Source organism: Bombus fervidus, chromosome 17 (genome assembly GCF_041682495.2).
Source record: "Bombus fervidus isolate BK054 chromosome 17, iyBomFerv1, whole genome shotgun sequence".
NCBI classification, from domain to species: domain Eukaryota; kingdom Metazoa; phylum Arthropoda; class Insecta; order Hymenoptera; family Apidae; genus Bombus; species Bombus fervidus.
In genome coordinates, this window is record NC_091533.1 from 6,027,902 (window position 1) to 6,044,328 (window position 16,427).

The 16,427-nt window shown below is 28.5% G+C and overlaps 4 protein-coding genes across 9 annotated transcripts; 3 read left to right on the forward strand and 1 right to left on the reverse strand.

The window, feature by feature from the left end:
- The first annotated feature begins 29 nt into the window (after positions 1–29).
- On the forward strand, positions 30–2,744 carry LOC139996189 (uncharacterized). Of its 2 annotated transcripts, XM_072020360.1 has the most exons (6): positions 30–262; positions 351–437; positions 634–1,066; positions 1,142–1,344; positions 1,416–1,555; positions 1,641–2,744. In XM_072020360.1, exons 3-6 carry the CDS (start codon positions 702–704, stop codon positions 2,520–2,522), a joined length of 1,590 nt encoding a protein of 529 aa, XP_071876461.1. In that variant the 5' UTR covers positions 30–262; positions 351–437; positions 634–701; the 3' UTR covers positions 2,523–2,744. The 2 variants fall into 2 exon arrangements, with proteins under 2 accessions (XP_071876461.1, XP_071876460.1); XM_072020359.1 differs by having other exon boundaries at positions 30–437.
- On the reverse strand, positions 2,566–8,612 carry LOC139996192 (uncharacterized). Of its 5 annotated transcripts, XM_072020368.1 has the most exons (5): positions 5,148–5,163; positions 4,600–4,802; positions 3,897–4,409; positions 3,680–3,820; positions 2,566–3,591 (listed from the first exon to the last, which is right to left on the reverse strand). In XM_072020368.1, the coding sequence occupies exons 3-5, from the start codon at positions 4,323–4,325 to the stop codon at positions 3,298–3,300; spliced, it is 864 nt and encodes a 287-aa protein (XP_071876469.1). In that variant the 5' UTR covers positions 4,326–4,409; positions 4,600–4,802; positions 5,148–5,163; the 3' UTR covers positions 2,566–3,297. The 5 variants fall into 5 exon arrangements, with proteins under 5 accessions (XP_071876469.1, XP_071876472.1, XP_071876473.1 ...); XM_072020371.1 differs by lacking the exons at positions 4,600–4,802; positions 5,148–5,163 and adding an exon at positions 8,480–8,612; XM_072020372.1 differs by lacking the exon at positions 5,148–5,163 and having other exon boundaries at positions 3,897–4,337; positions 4,607–5,067.
- On the forward strand, positions 5,449–7,657 carry Rnmt (RNA guanine-7 methyltransferase). Its single transcript, XM_072020366.1, has 7 exons — positions 5,449–5,904; positions 5,986–6,178; positions 6,249–6,493; positions 6,629–6,810; positions 6,905–7,114; positions 7,191–7,405; positions 7,483–7,657. Exons 1-7 carry the CDS (start codon positions 5,674–5,676, stop codon positions 7,536–7,538), a joined length of 1,332 nt encoding a protein of 443 aa, XP_071876467.1. The 5' UTR covers positions 5,449–5,673; the 3' UTR covers positions 7,539–7,657.
- Positions 8,518–15,085, forward strand: Top1 (DNA topoisomerase 1). Its single transcript, XM_072020357.1, has 12 exons — positions 8,518–8,658; positions 8,930–8,975; positions 9,522–9,915; positions 9,986–10,299; positions 10,379–10,527; positions 10,618–10,824; positions 10,898–11,062; positions 11,856–11,947; positions 12,312–13,285; positions 13,372–13,822; positions 13,890–14,039; positions 14,127–15,085. Exons 1-12 carry the CDS (start codon positions 8,617–8,619, stop codon positions 14,227–14,229), a joined length of 3,087 nt encoding a protein of 1,028 aa, XP_071876458.1. The 5' UTR covers positions 8,518–8,616; the 3' UTR covers positions 14,230–15,085.
- Positions 15,086–16,427: the final 1,342 nt, after the last annotated feature.

The window sequence follows — 16,427 nt, forward strand, 5'->3', positions numbered from 1 at the left end:
CCCCTCTTTCATTCCGCTCTTCGTGCTCTATTTATGCTTTCTGAAGCAATTCTCCATTTGCAATAAGCGTCCATATCTGAAGGCGCTTTATCGCAGATCAACAAAATGAAATCTTATCGAATTATCAGCTCTATTTCATACGCTGACTAATAATTACAATATAGACGCATTTGCGCGAATAAATTTTGTGTTGGTACATGTAATATTAAACCGCGTGTATCAACAGAACGCAATTAGAATAATAGTCTGTCCTACCTAACGGGTATCATCGGCATTTGTATACTATTTATAACACATAACATAAAAAATAATTTTTATAATAACAGAAAACATTACATCTGGTTCTTTAGTAAAAAATTTATGTAACTAAATCCATGGCAGAGAATATTCTTTCTCCCATATGAAAGTGCAATTAATTTTCAACAGTACTTATATAGGTAATGTATATACATTTTCAATTATTGTAAATTAATTAAACAAAATTTAATTAAAAAAATGTACCATTATTTGCACATTGTTAATTATCATGAATTTCAACTCATATATTATATATATTCTTATGTGATAAATTAAAAATAGTTTAAGGTATCTTTAATTTTATGGCTTATTTTATCATACAATTCTTTATTTCAGATAATCATATGATTATTTTAAAGGAAGAAAAATATGAAAAGATAGAAAAATTTATCTAATCACAAAAAATGACAAACAATTTAGATTCAGTTTGTGAAAAAAGGTCCACCCGTTTCTTGCAAATTCCTTTAAAGTCAACTGAACAGATTTATTTAATTTTCTTAATTCCAACATTAATCAGCTGTTTTGTATATATAATTCATTTTTCTGCTGATTTAGTAGTTGCTATACAACATTTCAAAGAAAATAACTTAGTATGGGGTTGTTGTACTATTTGTTTTATGTATGCACCAGCAATTGCATACTTTATGTTAACTGTTTCAAGACCAGATTGGTGGATGTCAAATGATGATAAATTAACAAAGGGAATGTTTTGTTGGTTCTGTCTCCAACTTTGTCAACTGATAGGCTTTGTTTTTTTTTCTCTTTATAGGTATTAATATTTTCTACTCAAAATAACTAATAGTCTCATTCATTTATATTAATATAATATCTAATTATTTTTTAGGTATGCAGGTCTTATAGTACTATCTATTGAAGCTATTATTTTAAGTGGAAAAGAGAGAACTGAGACTTTAAACATAGCAGCTGCTCCTGCAGCTATAGAATTATATTTCTTTTTACAAGCATGGTTTCAAGCAGTTCCTCAAGCTCTCTTTCAAACACATTTACTCTTTCGTGAACCATCATTTCATCAGACTCATCAATCTGGTATTTTATTCTACAATTTGCAGTATAATTTAAATAAAATTATAAATACCAAATTAAGATTATTTTTGTAGCAGTTGTAAAGGTGCTTTCTATTACTATATCCATTGTAATACTTGCCATTCAGACTACCTCATTTCAAAGATTTGAAAGTCAACGTATTAATGGTAGAAAACTACCATGGGCAATGTGGTTAAAGAAATATTGCATTCAGGTATCTTAATATTAAAAATTACGTGGTTACCTACAACATTGGAAAACAATTTCTCCAAGTATTTATTTAATTTATATAATTATAGGAACTTTGTGATTTTGAAGAAGGCACACCTTTAAAATTATGCGATAAAAAAGAAAATAACCCTATAGATAATTCCTTAGAACAACCAGAATCTGTAAAAGTTCAACACGAAGATAAGGAGCAATGTGATTCTCACATTTCTTTAGATCGTCAAGTGTCTGTGACACCTCCTTTACCACCTAAAAATGTATATATTACACCACCTCCAACTCCTTTACGTGGAATTACTACAGTTACACCTTTACCTATACCAGATGTACCAGCTCCACCAAGACCAGATTCAATATGTATAGTTCCAAAAAATGCAGAATCTGAGCAATTATTTACTAAGGTAGTATCTATTGCAGAAAGAAAGAACAATACCATACAAGATTTAAAAGTTCCACAACGAAGATATTCAACAAAAGGTTTAGAAGAAGATGATCCTGTAGGAAAATTTTTGAGTTTTTTATGGTGGTTCTTCTTCATTCTAGCACGTATACTTACTATTGCCATATTCTATGAATTTTACCCACTCTACTTATCCATTGTGCTTGGTATACATTATGGTATTATGTTAATATATCTTTTTTATTATACGCAATATTATGACATTATTACATTTTTTCTTAATTTATGGCTAGGATTAGTGTACATAGTTAGTTTAATTGAATATAGAATTAAATTTAAGTATGCAGATAAGTGGGTATTGCCATATTATATTTTTGTATTAGTGCAAAATACGTTTTTAACATTATCTTGGTATTTTTATGCAGATTGGGATGGGTTTTGGTATTCTTATATATTTTTCGTCATTCTTGGAAGTATGACACTATGCGTTTTATCAACTATAATTTATTGTGCTTTGCTTAAACCAAAGAAACGTAGGATATATACCAGCTGACAAATGCAGAAAATTGTCTCATGGTAAAATATTCATTGAAACGTGATTTCACAAATGCTTTAATTTTTATATATTACTTGAACATGAGGTTGTTTTATATTTATACAAATCATTTACAAAATAGATATACTAGAAAACTATTATTAACGAATAGGACAATGGAGTAGCTGATGCAATTAAAATTTGTAGTTACAATGTTTAAATCTAAACTGAGAAACTGAGGACTGATATTGATAGTTACATAATGTGAAAGATGTATTTATCATACATTGTTATAAATTAGGTAGCTATGTTTATGAAATATTCATAGGAAAATCCGTCTAAAAACATTTACATATAGTTACTAGATACAGCAGCATTTTTCCTTATGTACGAATTTTATATCTGTATAGTAATATTTACATTGCACATTTATATATAGAGATACTTATGTGTTAAAATATGTATATCTCTTACTCTGTGTTTCTCTCATCTTTAAAGACGTATATTAAATTTAAATACTTATCATTTCATTACTATCTCTTTATTTTCGCGATTTTAACTAAAAAATATTTGTGTAAAATATTTTTTACACATTATTTCATATTGACTGCCAAATCTTAGCAGAAAACCACTTTGAGATTATTAATATTAAAGTGGTACATATTAAGATAACATTAATAAAGAAATACTAATAAGTTTAATTTGATAAAAAATATATGCTCCCTTATACATCCATTCATTTATAATTATATTATCTACTTGCACACATTCCTTAGTCTATAACATGTTTTTCCTATACATGTATATTAGAGTCTTTATGAAGATTTCCTAATTGTGCTTCAAATAAAATATCATTTAATAATTTTTCAGCTATAATTCTTTGGTCTAATTTCATACTTCTAAGTTTTGCTGCAATATTTCGTCCAATTGCATCAAACTCATCTTCCATTACAAATGAATTATTATGTGATATTTTTAAAAGATCAGAACATTCAGCTTCATCTATTTTACGTCTACGAATTACTGGACTTTCAGACCACTCATTAGACTGATCATAAGCTTCCTCACTTCCTGGTTGCCATACATCCTAAATAAATATAACTTTTTAAATTTCTGCAAAATTTTAATTTTAATTTTTTGCCATATAAGATTAAGCTCATGAATAATATGCTTACTGTTTTGTAACATTTCCTATATCCTCCTCTTGTTCTTATTATTTCTTGACATTTAGCTGCTGATAAATCAATATATATCATTGCAGGTTTTCTTTGATTAGCTTTAGATTTAATTTTATCAACCATAAAAGGATGTAATCTCTGTAGAACACTTAAATTAATGAATACAAAACAATTATATTAAAGTGCAAGAATTCTGAAAATAAATAAATCTTACTTTAATATGACTTAAAAAATTTCCAGTAGATCTCAAATTTCCATTTAAATGTCTTTGACATTGTACACATTGAACTGTTATATTACTGTCTTCTACTCTAATTACTGTAAAATATTCTCCATCAAGTATAGCTGGTATTCTAATTGGAGTAAGAGTCATGCTTTGCTGAATATTGGATTGTATATGTGAAATTTGATTAGGTTGATCTTGTTGATGTTGCACTTCTGAATCATGTTGTTGCTGATGTAAATTTGAATTTTCATGATTTTCTTGATTCTCTATTTCAATTGTATGAGAAGATGTCTGGTCATTGACTGTTTCAGATATTTCTTGCTGTTGATTTGCAGGATCGATCATACATGTGTCAAAACTTTCAATCTTTGTTTCATACCTTTGCGTAGGAAATGTATCCATGATCTTACAATGCATGCAAAATTTATTCTAATAGAAGAGTATGTTAAATAAAAAGCTCAACAATTTATATAAGTTGTACATGAATAACTCTTTAAATATCTGAAAAAGAAATAAAGGAACATGATTTTTACTAACAGTGAAGCAAAATACTATTATTTATCTTGCTTTCTTATTGAATTTCAGATAAGCTGTTAGATAAGAATGTTATATACATAACAAATCTAGATCAGATAATAGATGAGAGAATGTAATACATACAATCTCTAATGAAATTTCAATGTCTACCTACCACCAACCTTAAAAAATGTGGCTATATTGATATAATATGTAAATTCCTTGTTATGTACTACAAAATATCGTCGTAACAATGAAATATTCGTCGCATTTCTTGAAGTATTATAAATATATAGCTGTTTGAGTTAAATAAAGTGTGCTATCTTTGAAGCTATAGCAAGACATGCATATGTGAAAGCAGGTGCATACTTGGCAGCACTGTGGTAAATAAAGTTATCAATAAAATTTCATTAAAATTTATATAAATTTATATACGTGAATAATAAATACATGTTCTTTACTTGACTACTATTCTTTTACATAATATAATTCAAAACAAAAGAAGGAACATTACATATTTATAAGGTGCATACATTTATAAGAAAACAAAATCTAATATGTAAGATATAAATAATACAGATTGTTTAATATTATTTAATTGAAAAAGATACTTTGTATAACTCAATGCTTAATTTAAAATAAAGAAATCTTTCAAGTTATTACTTAAGAATAAAAATATAATTTCTTTTTTAAAATAAACGAAGCTTATCTGTTTATATGTACATATTATTCTGTGTATGTTTATTTGTTAATAAATTCTGTATTTTAAATTACTAAATATACATTGTTACTTTAGTTACTATGTTGCGTATTTGTTTGGGGAATTTAGGCTTGGATTGTTGACCGTGGAGCACTAAAGCCATAGGGATATAAAGATAGAATGCGTGAGCGAATTGAAGAATGGCTAAAAAAGCTATTTAGAAATAGAAAGGAAACACTGCATAAAGGCTAACCTTTATAACTTGTAGGGTATTTTTGTGAAATACGAATAACGTTGTCAGCATTGATAACTCTGATTCTGATTTTACTGAACATAAATGTAGGATAGATGTGAAAGAATTGTTAGCACTATAAATGCTGTGCGTATATAGGTTTTTTTACAAATGGTTTGTTTTTACTTAAACATATTTGATACTAATGATTTATTTACATGTATACATAATATAATATTTATTAAGAAACGGAAGTATCTATTGAGAAAACAGTAGAATAAGATTTAATAACTGGACGAGATTTCATTTACTTGGATATGTCTGCACCTGAAGTAATGAGTAAAGCTAAAGAAAAGCAAGATGAGATATTATCAGAAAAAGACAATGAAAAAACAATACCTACAATAAAATCACAGATGTTCTCTAAGGAAAACAAAAGGAAGATAGAAGTAAATGATAAAAGTCATACACAAATTAAATACTCTCGAACTAAGGAACATTCAGATGCAAATTCATCTAAGCGAGTAAAATATGATGCCGAACAAAATGTATATATAATTATTATATTACATATTTTTGAAACATTTTATTTATTTGTTAAATCATTTTCTTTTATCTGTATATCATAGGTTAATAATAGTTCAGCAGATTTAACTACTAGTAACAGTGAGGAAACAAAAGAATCATCAAGCAAGGAAGAACACATTGAAAACTCATTATTAGTAGTACAACATTATAATTCAGTACTAAATAAAGATAGAAATAAAAGCAGAATTTTGTATATGAGAAATTTTAACAATTGGATTAAAAGCATGCTTATACGTAAGATACTAATTTATATATAAAGTAGTGCTTTTGTGTGCAACAATTTTTAATTAAAAATCATTTACAGTGGAATTTATTAATAAAACTCCAACTAATGCCCGTTTAAAAGTGTTAGATATGTGCTGTGGTAAAGGGGGAGATTTATTTAAATGGGAAAAAATGAATGCAGCACATTTAATCTGTACCGATTTGGCTGATGTAACTATGCAACAATGTCAAGATCGATATAAACAGATGTCAAAAAGATATTCTCAAGAAAAAAGATATTTTCCTATGTTCTCTGCAGAATTCATAACAGCTGATTGTACAAAGGTATTTGTTTTTACTTTTCCATGAGTTTGTAGAGGAATACTGAACAAATAATTGACAAAATGTAATTGGTCTGAAATTTGTATCATTACTATTTATGTTAACAATGGAAAAATCAGTAATAAAAAATGATTTCAGGTTCGATTGAGAACAAAATTTAAAGATCCTAGTATATCACTTGACTTGGTTAGTTGTCAATTTGCATTCCATTATTGTTTTGAGTCACTACAACAAGCAGAATGTATGTTTAGAAATGCAAGTGAATGTTTAAAACCAGGAGGTTATTTTATTGGAACTATCCCAAATGCATATGATCTAGTGTAAGTTCATCTTTTAATATGTTGAAAACTTTTAGCTAAACTTATAAAACTCTTAGCTAAAGTTATACAAAAATTAAATGCTCGTTTTAATCAGTTCCAGGTGGCAGAAGTGCGATGGTGATGGTTTTGGAAATGACATTTATAATGTAGAATTTTTTTGTGACAAAAAAAAACCACCTCTTTTTGGTGCTAAATATCATTTTCAATTAGAAGGTGTTGTTAATTGTCCAGAATTTCTTGTCTACTTACCTGTATTTCGTAAACTAGCTTCAAAGTTTGATTTAAATTTAGTACTATTTGAAAGGTAAAAAGAATTTAGTAACAGTATTTACTGTATATCTACCATATTTATAAATAATGAAAATTTTGCTTAATTACAGATTTGACAGCTTTTATGAACGTATGAAAGATGGGGATAAAGGTAAAATGTTACTTAGTAAAATACAAAGTTTAGAAACTTATCCACCTCGACGCGAGGTACAGCTTACTGGTAACCCTGATAAAGATTATCAACATGCTAAAGAATATTGCTCGCAAAAAACTTCGACTCGCCGTGAGATTGGGACTTTATCTCGAACAGAATGGGAAGTTACTTGTTAGTAGAAAATTAATATAATTTTATAATTAATTACGTTTGTTAATTTTATTGTAATAACATTAATTTTGTTTTAGCATTATATGCAGTATTTTCTTTTGAGAAAATGAAACCTGGCTGGAAGCAACATTAGAATATGTAAAATTATAAAAATTAGGAACCATAAGATGTTAAATTTTTAATATAAAATTAAGCACTGACTGTATATTGTACGAGCTAGTCTGTTGCTATAGAAATATACACATATGTTAATACAGTATATATATATGCAGTTAACTGATATTCTAAATAACTTGCTCCAATGTGTTCAACAATATATCACTCCAAGCTAAATGTATACAATATACTTTTATGTATTTGATTATGGATTATGGATTTGATTGTTTTTTATATAAACATAAAATTAAAAAATTTAATATGAATAGTATTATGATTTAAGAAGGTGGTGTAAACATTGTTACCCATTGAGCTATATTTTATAAAAACAAACTCGTTAAATTTGGACATAAAATAAGCCTTGTTAACCTCTATATAATATTATGCCATTAATTACAAGTGCATGCTATTTTCCTTAGATAAGCCATAGATATAAAAAGCGAATTAACAGAACTATAAACGGTTAATATTATAGAAATCATATTATACAATAGCCTAGATCTTTGTATATTCCTTTGAATTACTGATGAAGTTTTAAGAAATTAACAATAAATAATTTTTTAATGTGATTTATTTCCGATATTATGAATTTCGATATGTATTCGATTATATGTCACGAACATCTCCACTTAAAATTGAAGTTTGTAGCAACGGTTGAATAAAAATTAAATATTTCTTTTCAAAATTAAAACGATTTTCATCGATAGGAAAACGCAATTGATACATTAACAACTACTCTCATGTGATTTATTTATAAAATTGTTAGCGTTATGTTCATAACCAAACATTATTGGAAGAGAACGACTGAATAGGCAGGTACGAACTGCGGTGGAAGGGATTGTATTGGGGATCGAAGAGGCGGAGCAAAGAAGCGCATGCGCAGTTAGATATTTTTGATACTTAGACTGGGTCTCCTACCTAAGCGTAGGCTCTGCTGCAGTCTAACGCGAAGTGTATAGTCGAATAGTGGTGTGTGTGCCCCCAGTCTTCTTTACTTCTCTCGCTTCTGTTAGCCCTTGCGTCGCTAAAGTCTATCAGTTGCGTTTGTACGAAAAATGGAGCTCGAGCAACCAACAACGCCGTCGAATTCCGACTCAGTAAGTGACTATTTAATATCTATTTGCTTCACTGCGTTTACCTACGTGTACATTTTTTTAGTATTTTGTCTTATATTACGGCTTTTCTCTTGTACGTACGGCATAGTCGTGAACGCAAAATTTTTCTAAGTCCCAAAATGGCGTCTGCGACTAAGTCCTACCTGGCTCGCTTCACACTGCCAGACGTTAAGTCCAACGGAAGAGTAGATAGTTATATATCATGCTACGATCTTATTAAGATGATATTTATATGTGAATTTTATTGTTTCAGGAAAAAAAGATCAAGGAGAACAGCAATGTGACTGGAAATCATAGTGGTAAGTAGTTTATTCGTACAGTTTTAACGCATGTAATCTGACATAGCTAAAATCAGAACTTTATAGCAGCAAATGTTAAGTTCAACGCGACGACCAAAGAGTTAAGACTGCCAACGACCCGACCGGTCTGACACGTGTTTCAACTCTGACGAAGCGTCCGAACTACTTACGACTTCCTGCAATTCAAACTTAGTTTTATTTTTTGAATTGGCACTTGTTCACGTTCTGTATTACGAGAATTTAGAATTTCAATTTTTTAAAGTAAAAATTATGGAATGTTTCTTAATTTGCCTCTTTTAACTAAATGAATACAATACATTTTAAATTATTTTTGCATTTCACATTTAGTTAAATATTTCGAAATATAGCCGTAATAAATTTAATTGAGGAATACAAATAATTTTTTTTATGTTTTAGTAATTATGCAATTTTATTTAAATAATTACTTGCAAAATAATTTATTTTTTCAATAAAAAGATTTTGAAATACAATTGATATTATATATATTTGTGTGTGTATATATATATATTATATGTATATTTCTAGATGCTCATATAAATGGCATGTCAAATGGATTTGACAAAAAAAGAGAACACAAATCCGAACATAGGGATAAGGACAAAGAACGATCTCATAAATCAGATCATAAAGACAAAGAGAGAAGCAAGGAGAAGGATAGAAATCATAAAAGTGATCATAGGGAAAAGGAAAAAGATAGACATAAACATAGTTCTAGTTCTATTAAAGAAAAAGATAAACATGATAGTAGCAGTAGTAACAAAGATAAAGATAAGGATAGAAAGAGTAGCTCATCATCTAGCAAGGATAAAGAACACAAAAGTAGTAGTTCTTCAAGCAAAGATAGAGAAAAGGATAAAAGCAAAGATAAAGAACATTATCACAGATCTAGTTCTAGTTCAAGTTCCAAGGATAAAGACAGGTATATCTAATATAATCTTGTACTTAATCACACAGAGTTTTATATTCATATATAACAAATTATGTTCTAGACATCACAGTAGTTCCAAGGACAAAGAAAGCAAAGAGAAAGAGAAAGAAAAAAGTAAGGATAAGGATAAATACAAACACAGTATAAGCTCAAGTTCTCGTGACAAAGATAAGGATAAAAATGTCTCTAAGGATAAAGAAAAGGAGAGAAAACATTCATTAGAGAAGGACAAGGAAAGACATTCCACATCTCATGCAAATGACAAAGAAAAGCATCGGTCTTCTGAAAAAGACAAAGATAAACATAATTTGTCCAGTAAAGATAAACATCGTCATGATAAAGAAAAAGATCGACATCGTCATGAGAAAGAAAAATGTAAGTTATAACATAAGGTATACAACAAAGTTATGAACGAAGAATGAACTTGTTAATTTTTACTTTATCTAATTTATAGCGAAACATAGAGAAGATAAAGATAAAAAAGAGAAGGAGAAGGAAGAAATTAAAGTAAAAGAAGAAGTAATGGATGTAAAACCTAATCACATAGGAAATGAAGTATTTCAGTTTGATGTTGGCCAAACCTTGAAACATGAAGTGAAAGAAGTACATATATACTTTTTCTAATATATTTATTCTTATTCTTGAAACAAATGAATTCGAATAATTAAATAAATTTAAAATAATAAATTACAGGAACCTATATCACAAATTGAACCTGAAGATGATGATGACAGTGGTGGAGAACAACCATTATATATTAAAGAAGATGAGGATGACGAAGAAGCTATGAATGAAGAAGAAGGTAGTATGGATTCAACTGATGGAAATGACACAAGACTTTCAGATCTCCATAATACAACAATTAAAACTGAGGAAGAATCGGATGAAGATATGCCATTGGTAAGTCAAATCTATATTAAATTTTTATTATTTAAAAATTAGATATATATACTGTAATATAAAAATTATACAGAGTGCAAGGTCCATGGCTCCTACAAGTGTTAAAAGAAGTTTAGATTCAGAGGAAGAAGATGATGTTCCACTTTCAGCGCGTAAAAAGTCAAAGAAGAATGATACAAAAGCAAAGAAAAAAAAGCGAAAACATGAAGATGATGAAGATGAAGACGAAATTGAACAAGTACTGTGTTTCTTTACATATATTCTTTATATGCATTAATGATGTTATAATCTTACTTAACAATTTCGCTATGGCAGTTCGATCCACTATAGCGCCGTCACTGAACTAGACCTCGCGCTGAAAGTGTGCACATTGTGGGTGGACAGTTTATCTTGGAAGAAAAGGGACTTTTCTTTAAAATAATATATTCATAATTTCTACATAAAAGATATAAACTTATTTAATAGGTATAAAGAGTCTGATTAACAATTGAAAATAGTGAAAGAATAATATACAGTGATTAATAATTTAATTCAATATATGTTTTGAAACATGGAAACATACACAACATCACATTCTTGGTATTAATAACGAGATTCTCGTTTCTTAGAGTTTTTCGCACACACAACACATCTTTGTGATCTTTTTTTTCCTGTAGCTTCATAAAGTGAAGGAAAATGTCTTCCATTGAGTCTTGATGGATGATTATTTCCGGGTGTAATAGGATGACAGATTGTTTTTTTCTGATATTTCTTTAAAATTTGATCTGTTAATTTCAGTTGAAATTTTGCAATTGATATTGTTTTGTTGGTTTTCAATTTGTATAGACAATATAAATTTCATAAGCACGTATCAATCATATGGAATATATATATTGTTTGTACCATTTTGCTGTACACGTCGCTGTGGGTCACATCGTGCATGTCTGATATATTTGGCATTCGTCTCCGCGGGTTAATATAAATGCCGGATATTTTAGATATGGATTAACTATAGATCTATAGAAAGGATTAACTATAAAAAAAATTTACAGAAACCAAAGAAGAAAGGTGGAAGAGCATCAAAGGGAGAAAATTCTAGCCCAAGGAAAAAGAAGCAAGAAGAAGAACAAGAAGTTTGGAAATGGTAAAGTTTCTTATGATTTGAAGAAATACATCGTGTAACTAAATAAGGTTATATCGTTCTAACCTTATTTTGTGTGTATGCGTGTGTACATTTTTCAGATGAAGTGTAAAACTTATATGCATACTTTTTAAAGCAAAATATGTTTAAGGCTATTGCAAACATCAGAATATCTTTGATAAATTTACATTTTATTTATAGATGGAAATGTTCTACAAAATTGAAAGTGCATAAATATTCTATTTTAAGGTTAAGTTTTTGAAGCATTAAGTTTTTGAAGTTGTTAGATATATTGTAATACCTTCAGATTAATGGAATATACAATGAAAGAAATACGAAATAAATCTAAATGAAAAAATTGTTATAGGTGGGAAGAAGAAAAAAAAAATGATGGGACAAAATGGACATTCTTGGAACATAAAGGACCAGTATTTGCACCTCCATATGAGCCACTCCCCCCTGATGTAAAATTTTATTACTCTGGAAAAGAAATGAAATTAAGTCAAGATGCAGAAGAAGTTGCGACTTTCTATGCACGCATGTTAGATCACGATTATACTACAAAGTCTGCATTTAATAATAACTTCTTCCATGATTGGAGAGAAGTGATGACTGAATCAGAGAGGGCTAAAATAAATGACTTGAGTAAGTGCAATTTTAAAGAAATGCATTCGTATTTTGTTCAAAAAAGCGAAGAGCGGAAAGCAATGACTAAAGAAGAAAAGCAGAAAATAAAAGAAATGAATGAACAAATTCAAAAAGAATATGGTTTTTGTATTATTGATGGACATAAAGAAAAAATAGGTAATTTCAAGATTGAACCGCCTGGTTTATTCAGAGGTCGTGGTGAACACCCTAAAATGGGCAAATTGAAAAGAAGAGTTATGCCAGAAGATATTCTTATTAATTGTTCCAAAGATTCTAATATACCAAAGCCACCACCAGGCCATAAATGGAAGGAAGTTCGGCATGATCCTAATGTTACCTGGCTTGCATCTTGGACAGAGAATATTCAGGGACAAGTGAAATACGTTATGCTTAATCCATCAAGCAAACTTAAAGGAGAAAAAGATTGGCAGAAATATGAGACTGCTAGAAAATTAGCACAATTAATAGACAAAATTCGTGCTGAATATAGGGAAGATTGGAAAAGTAAGGAGATGCGTATAAGACAAAGAGCTGTTGCATTATATTTTATAGATAAATTAGCTCTCAGAGCTGGTAATGAGAAAGATGAAGATCAAGCAGATACTGTAGGTTGTTGTTCTTTACGAGTAGAACACATTACATTACATGAGCAAAAGGATGGAAAGGAGTATGTAGTTGTATTTGACTTCTTAGGTATGCTTAATTTTTTACTTATAAATTAGATAAAGATGAAATTTTTTAGTATAATATTTGCATATATGTTTTTATTGTATTTATAGGTAAAGATTCTATAAGGTATTACAATGAAGTGCCAGTAGAAAAAAGAGTATTTAAAAATTTACAACTTTTTATGGAAAATAAATCACCAAGTGATGATTTATTTGATCGTCTTAATACAACCGTTATGAATAAACATTTAAATGAATTGATGGAAGGTCTCACTGCTAAGGTCTTCAGGACATATAATGCTTCATGGACATTACAACAGCAATTAGATAAATTGACAAATCCTGATGATACAGAAGCAGAAAAGATTTTATCATATAATAGAGCAAATCGAGCTGTTGCAATATTGTGTAATCATCAACGTTCAGTGCCTAAAACACACGCAAAATCTATGGAAAATCTTAAGGCAAAAATAGAAGCTAAGAAGCAAGCTATAAGTGAAGCAGAACATGCTGTAAAGGAAGCTAAACGTGATGCAAAGCATGGATCTGTTAAAGAAAAAGTGTACGTATTGGTTAATTATTAAAAAGTAAGTAGTATTAAGTACTTTATTGTGTATTTATTATTATAGCGTATATGAAAAGAAGAAGAAAGCCCTTGATAGATTAAAAGAGCAGCTGACGAAATTGGAAGTTCAAGCAACAGACAAAGAGGAAAATAAAGAAATTGCTCTAGGCACCTCCAAATTGAATTATTTGGATCCTAGAATTACAGTTGCATGGTAACTTTGATTCTTCTTTTATTTTATATTAAATATTACAATCATAAGTATGCACAGTATTTACATTTTTATTTTTATATTATTTAGGTGTAAGAAACATAATGTCCCTATTGAGAAGATTTATAATAAGACTCAGAGGGATAAGTTCAGATGGGCCATAGACATGGCAGGACCAGATTATGTATTTTAACCCCATAGAAGATTGATTATTACGAAAAATAACTCCCACTGATTGTATTTAGTGAAATTTTCGTTAAAATTATTGAGGGAAAAAGTAATGGTATAATTTTCTATATTTACAAAAAATAAATGTGAAAATGCGAAGACATATTTTGTATAGAACACTACGTTAAATTTCGGTAAAGACTTTATATTCAGTATGTAATAAACACATACTTGTAATTTAGAATTGATCGCTTAGCAATCATCGCGTAAAAATTTTAGCGGTCGCATTTGCATATAGACGTTTAATTGATCTTATAAATATTAGAAACTAAAATTGAATAGTTTGACGAAAATTTAAATTCGTGTTAGGTAGAAATTTATAATATTTGTGAATTAAGAAAGCAAAATTTGTGCAAGTGATCTAAATTTAGAGAATATAGCTCAGTTACTTCATTAGAATAAAAATTTTACAGTCTCTAAATTTAGAAGTGCACAACAAACATTGGTTGCTGCATTGTACATAGAATTATGAAAACTTTGCCAGCCAAGTAAGAAAGAGGTATGTGTATTAGATCTAAAAAAATGTGACTGCCGAATGTGCAGCTAATTTTTATATTCCTTTAATTTGTCTTTTCTCATAAGTGTATAATGTCATGAATGGAAAGTTAATTAAAGTTAGAGTCGCGCGCTCTACATGAAATTTTTAGTATAAAATTTATCAAATCGAAATTATGGTTAGCCAATTTGATTGAAATATAGTGTCTCGAAAGATAATTATAACATATTAATGTATTTAAAAAATAGATTATTGCTTTTAGCGATTTATGCTTTATAAAACAAATGTTTAGTCTATAATAAATGTGGACACAGTGTATCTTTAACATTTTTTTAATATTCGTACACATAAAAACCTTGTGATCACCATGATATAGAATATTGTAAAAAAAATACTTCAATATGTTACAAATTAGTTATCATATTTATAGCCATAGTTGAATTTTGTTTACTGTTTAATAGCAAGATACTCAAATTTATTGCAATATTTTTCAAAATCCTTTCCTAATATATACCTGTAAATCATTTGTACAAGATATTCTAAATTTGAAGAATGTCTTTGTTTATGTGACTCATGGGACTCAAATTATATATTAATATTTGAGAGTATGTGTGCGTGAAACACCTTATTTTAATCTGTTATAAGTAAATCATGTTTAGAATAGATTATTCGCTTATTTATCTTGGAATATGGATCAGAGACGAGTAATTTTTTCAGTAGCTTAGGATATATTCACGTTAGTTAGATTGTAGACTTTATAATAAATATATTATTTCCATCATAAAAATATTCATTCATCTTACTAAATTGAATATTAATTACTCGTCACTGACAGAATATTCCCATATCATTATGTTGTATGCATATGAACACATACAATTTTTTACACTCATATATAAATATATATATTTAAGGAAGCTGCAATTATAAAATTATACAAATATGTAATTAGAATGGTGGTTCTTTATAACATTTGTATTAAAACATTACGTTAATCATAACCACAATCACAAGTTAGTTCATTTTATTTAAAACTATAGAATGTATACTAATATGTTTTAAGAAATGTTGCAAAGTTATTAAAGGCCACTATTCTCATAAAACTGCCAATTATTGTATGAAGAGTCGCATAATTTAATCGTCTGTTATGCTACAAACTAGTTTTTGATATATAAGTAAGTTTGGTCATGTTCTCATTAATAATTTAAAATGAATGTTTCATTCATTTCAAACATTTTACTGTTTAAAGTAGCAAACTCTTATAATATTTATCTTTTTATATTATTGTCTTTTTTCAAATATTGATGATTATAAACATTTCTGAAGATGAAACTAGTACAGTATATCAGACTACATTAACTTATACGATGATCAAGTAGACTGAATTTAAGATATATATGTGCGTATATGTCGCATTACTCTTAATTTACTTTATTAAAGTCATTTGCGATATAGAAATTAGTAACTAATTAACATGACATAATGAAATACAATCAGTACATAGGCCTCTAATATCAAATGTTTTATGCACATAACATCAGATATAACATTTTTAACTTTTACAAGTGAGAAGTAAAAATACAATCGATATCTAGTACAATGAAGTGTACACAAATTGAAGGTGTATGTATATTTCGGACATTATCATTTCTATACGATACTGGAAT

Bases quoted from the DNA above. Each gene is read 5' to 3' on its own strand.
- Rnmt (XM_072020366.1), top strand. From the start codon at position 5,674: ATGTCTGCACCTGAAGTAATGAGTAAAGCTAAAGAAAAGCAAGATGAG. The intron at 5,905-5,985 runs GTATATATAATT...TGTATATCATAG, and splicing joins AATATGATGCCGAACAAAAT to GTTAATAATAGTTCAGCAGA. The intron at 6,494-6,628 runs GTATTTGTTTTT...AAATGATTTCAG, and splicing joins TAACAGCTGATTGTACAAAG to GTTCGATTGAGAACAAAATT.
- LOC139996192 (XM_072020371.1), bottom strand. From the start codon at position 4,325: ATGCATTGTAAGATCATGGATACATTTCCTACGCAAAGGTATGAAACA. The intron at 3,821-3,896 runs GTAAGATTTATT...AGTGTTCTACAG, and splicing joins ATTTTTTAAGTCATATTAAA to AGATTACATCCTTTTATGGT. The intron at 3,592-3,679 runs GTAAGCATATTA...ATATTTATTTAG, and splicing joins ATAGGAAATGTTACAAAACA to GATGTATGGCAACCAGGAAG.
- Top1 (XM_072020357.1), top strand. From the start codon at position 8,617: ATGGAGCTCGAGCAACCAACAACGCCGTCGAATTCCGACTCA. The intron at 11,948-12,311 runs GTAAAGTTTCTT...AAATTGTTATAG, and splicing joins GAACAAGAAGTTTGGAAATG to GTGGGAAGAAGAAAAAAAAA. The intron at 14,040-14,126 runs GTAACTTTGATT...TATATTATTTAG, and splicing joins CCTAGAATTACAGTTGCATG to GTGTAAGAAACATAATGTCC.
- LOC139996189 (XM_072020359.1), top strand. From the start codon at position 702: ATGACAAACAATTTAGATTCAGTTTGTGAAAAAAGGTCCACCCGTTTC. The intron at 1,345-1,415 runs GTATTTTATTCT...TTATTTTTGTAG, and splicing joins TCATCAGACTCATCAATCTG to CAGTTGTAAAGGTGCTTTCT. The intron at 1,556-1,640 runs GTATCTTAATAT...ATATAATTATAG, and splicing joins TAAAGAAATATTGCATTCAG to GAACTTTGTGATTTTGAAGA.